Source organism: Octopus bimaculoides, chromosome 26 (assembly GCF_046866305.1).
Source record: "Octopus bimaculoides isolate indiv1 chromosome 26, ASM4686630v1, whole genome shotgun sequence".
NCBI classification, from domain to species: domain Eukaryota; kingdom Metazoa; phylum Mollusca; class Cephalopoda; order Octopoda; family Octopodidae; genus Octopus; species Octopus bimaculoides.
The window spans coordinates 27,747,224-27,749,723 of NC_142953.1; the positions used below are offsets into that span (position 1 = coordinate 27,747,224).

General features: G+C 37.4%; 1 protein-coding gene across 1 annotated transcript in view; it reads left to right on the plus strand.

The window, feature by feature from the left end:
• The window catches only part of LOC106884149 (cytochrome P450 3A24), a 33,910-nt gene that overhangs the window by 14,741 nt on the left and 16,669 nt on the right, over positions 1-2,500 (plus strand). The window contains exon 6 of the mRNA XM_089342540.1: positions 2,379-2,467. Coding sequence (XP_089198666.1) covers positions 2,379-2,467 — 89 coding nt within the window. The remainder of the gene's footprint in view (positions 1-2,378; positions 2,468-2,500) is intronic.

Genomic DNA, 2,500 nt, shown 5'->3' on the forward strand with positions numbered 1-2,500 from the left:
TATATATATATATATATAAACAAAGTACTATACCCCTAACAAATTCCACAGTATTCGGTGTCCTAACAATAGTCCCACGTTAAGTTGGTTACAAAGACTGCCTTTTGGTTCTAAGACTGTTACCATCGCTAATAATAATTTTTAATAAGCCTGCTCGCCATTTGCGATATCAGTGGATAAGAAGACAATGAAATTCTATGCATTTTGTGATTTGGCTGGAGTGCAGGAACCGGGCACCTGCTTCTGAAGAGGTCCGGGAAACTGAAATCACGTGTGGTGCTCATACTAGATGATTATCGTCGTCCACGATTTATGGCTGTGCTTCTATGAAGTATGCACATATACAAGAGGGCCTCTCAAGTTTAATGTCAATATTCGGCGTTCTAATATGATATTCACTTTAAGATGTATTTAAACACCCCTTTGTGGTAGTAAAGCTGATCCCGTCACTAATAACCTTACATATACTCATACATACATACATACATACATACATAACATACATACATAGCTATATACGTGTGTGTGTGTGTGTGTGTGTTTGTGTGACTGTGAAAATATTCTGTCGATCTGTTCCTCTTTTTTCTTCTCCTTGTTTCTCGCCACATAATTATTTCTACCAAACATTTCAATATTCACTAATAATTTCTGGATACCATTTTATATTGTTTAGAATATCTCCCTTATCATTAGTCATTTTATTAGACGAAACCCCCCTCAAGGCCGTGCCCCAACTTGGCCGCAATAGGACTGAAACAAGTTAAAGCAGGAAACAAAAAGAGTAAAAGGACAAATATTTTGAAGTAATGGATCTGTATTTGAACAATCGTGAAAATATAACATTTTCGTTTCTATAGAAGCTGAAGTGGGCTCCCATGAAAAGGGAAGAATATGGAGTGGTTACGACTCAAAGGGCCACAGAAAGATCATTGATAGGAGTATCCAAAATGGAGAAATTCTAGAACCGAGAAGAATGAATGACGTGATAGCAGAACACCAAATGCACAAGTTCTGTTGGTCGGTCATGTCGCAAAGTTCACAGACGACAGGTGGACCCGTGCAATCGGAGTGGGACATCCAAGAGATCGATTAAGGCCACTGGGAACGTTCCCAAGACAATGGGAAGACGATGTAGTGAAACACAATTTAGGCTAACATGGAATAAATGATCTAATTCTCTTCTTGTTTCCAACTGTTATTATGACAATACCTAATCGAGACACCCTTTAACGTCCCCACACTAAACTGGTTTTCCTTTCAAGAGACATGGAACTCAAAGGACCAGTTACCCAGTTTCGATGGCGTACAAGTGGCTGAGACCCTAACATTCCCCACTGAACGGGTCTCCAGTTCGTCGCAGGATTACTCAGCACGGAATAGACTAGATTAATGTGTATTGAAGTGTTTTGTTCAATGACAGGGTGGGTAGTCCGGAAATCGAAACTACGATCGCAAGAACGTGAGTGGATTGCTCTAGCAATTAGGTCACGTGTCTTTAATTTCTCTTCAAGATTAGTCTACATAATGGATGAATATACCTATAATACTCCAGGAAAACTGGAGCTAGCTCCTTTTCCGTGACAAGAAATATATAAATATACAATATTTATTTCAAGAGTGATTATATTTTCAGACTGTTTCATCCCTAGAGATTAATTTTCTTTTTGTTTTTACAATATTGAAAGATATACCATGTTTCTACAAGTCTCATTGGCTGTATTATTTCCCCATATTCATCAGCGACCTTAACGGACAAGACAATTGTGATATGCGCTGTGCCCGTTCTGCTAGATATAGCTGCTAAAATCTTACTCATTTTATAATTTAACAACTTAAAAATAGTGAGAACACATCGATAAAGTAATATTAAGTTAAATGTATTCGTCTATAGAAAATATAAAATATATGGCTAGAATGTGAGCACGGGTCTAATAGATAAGAGCTGCCCTGGGGTTAATATTAACCTAAGTATCAAACTCTCAATAAACCCTCATTGTTGTTTAAAACTTTGGATTAGAGGAAAGAGTTATACACATAGACTTCGCAGCCCTGATGTGCTGACTACAAATGATAAAACATGGTTAGATAGATAGATAACTTTAGAGGAATGACATTCTGTATTAGGAAGCTTTGAGCTTAGTTCGTTAGTGTTGGGCCTGTCAGGGTTGTTTAAAGTGAGTATCGGACAGGGAAGAGTCCAGTTGAACAAATCAGAGAATCGGAGACAATGTAGATGTGATAGGAAATTAAGAGCAAGAAGACTGCGTGGCCTTGAGTCAAAGGTTGACGTGTTTGTTCAAATGACATCTGAGATATTGATAATAAAATATTTATTCTTGCTTAGATTGTTTTCTAAAAAGCGGTTCACTTTCTTGTAGATGAACTCAATGATTCAAACATGTGCTGACACGTTGATAGAAAACATAGGGAAGATGGCAGAAAGTGGAACAGGCCAAGAAGTTAAAAGGTATGTAAGAATATTCAACCATTCTTTTTGAAT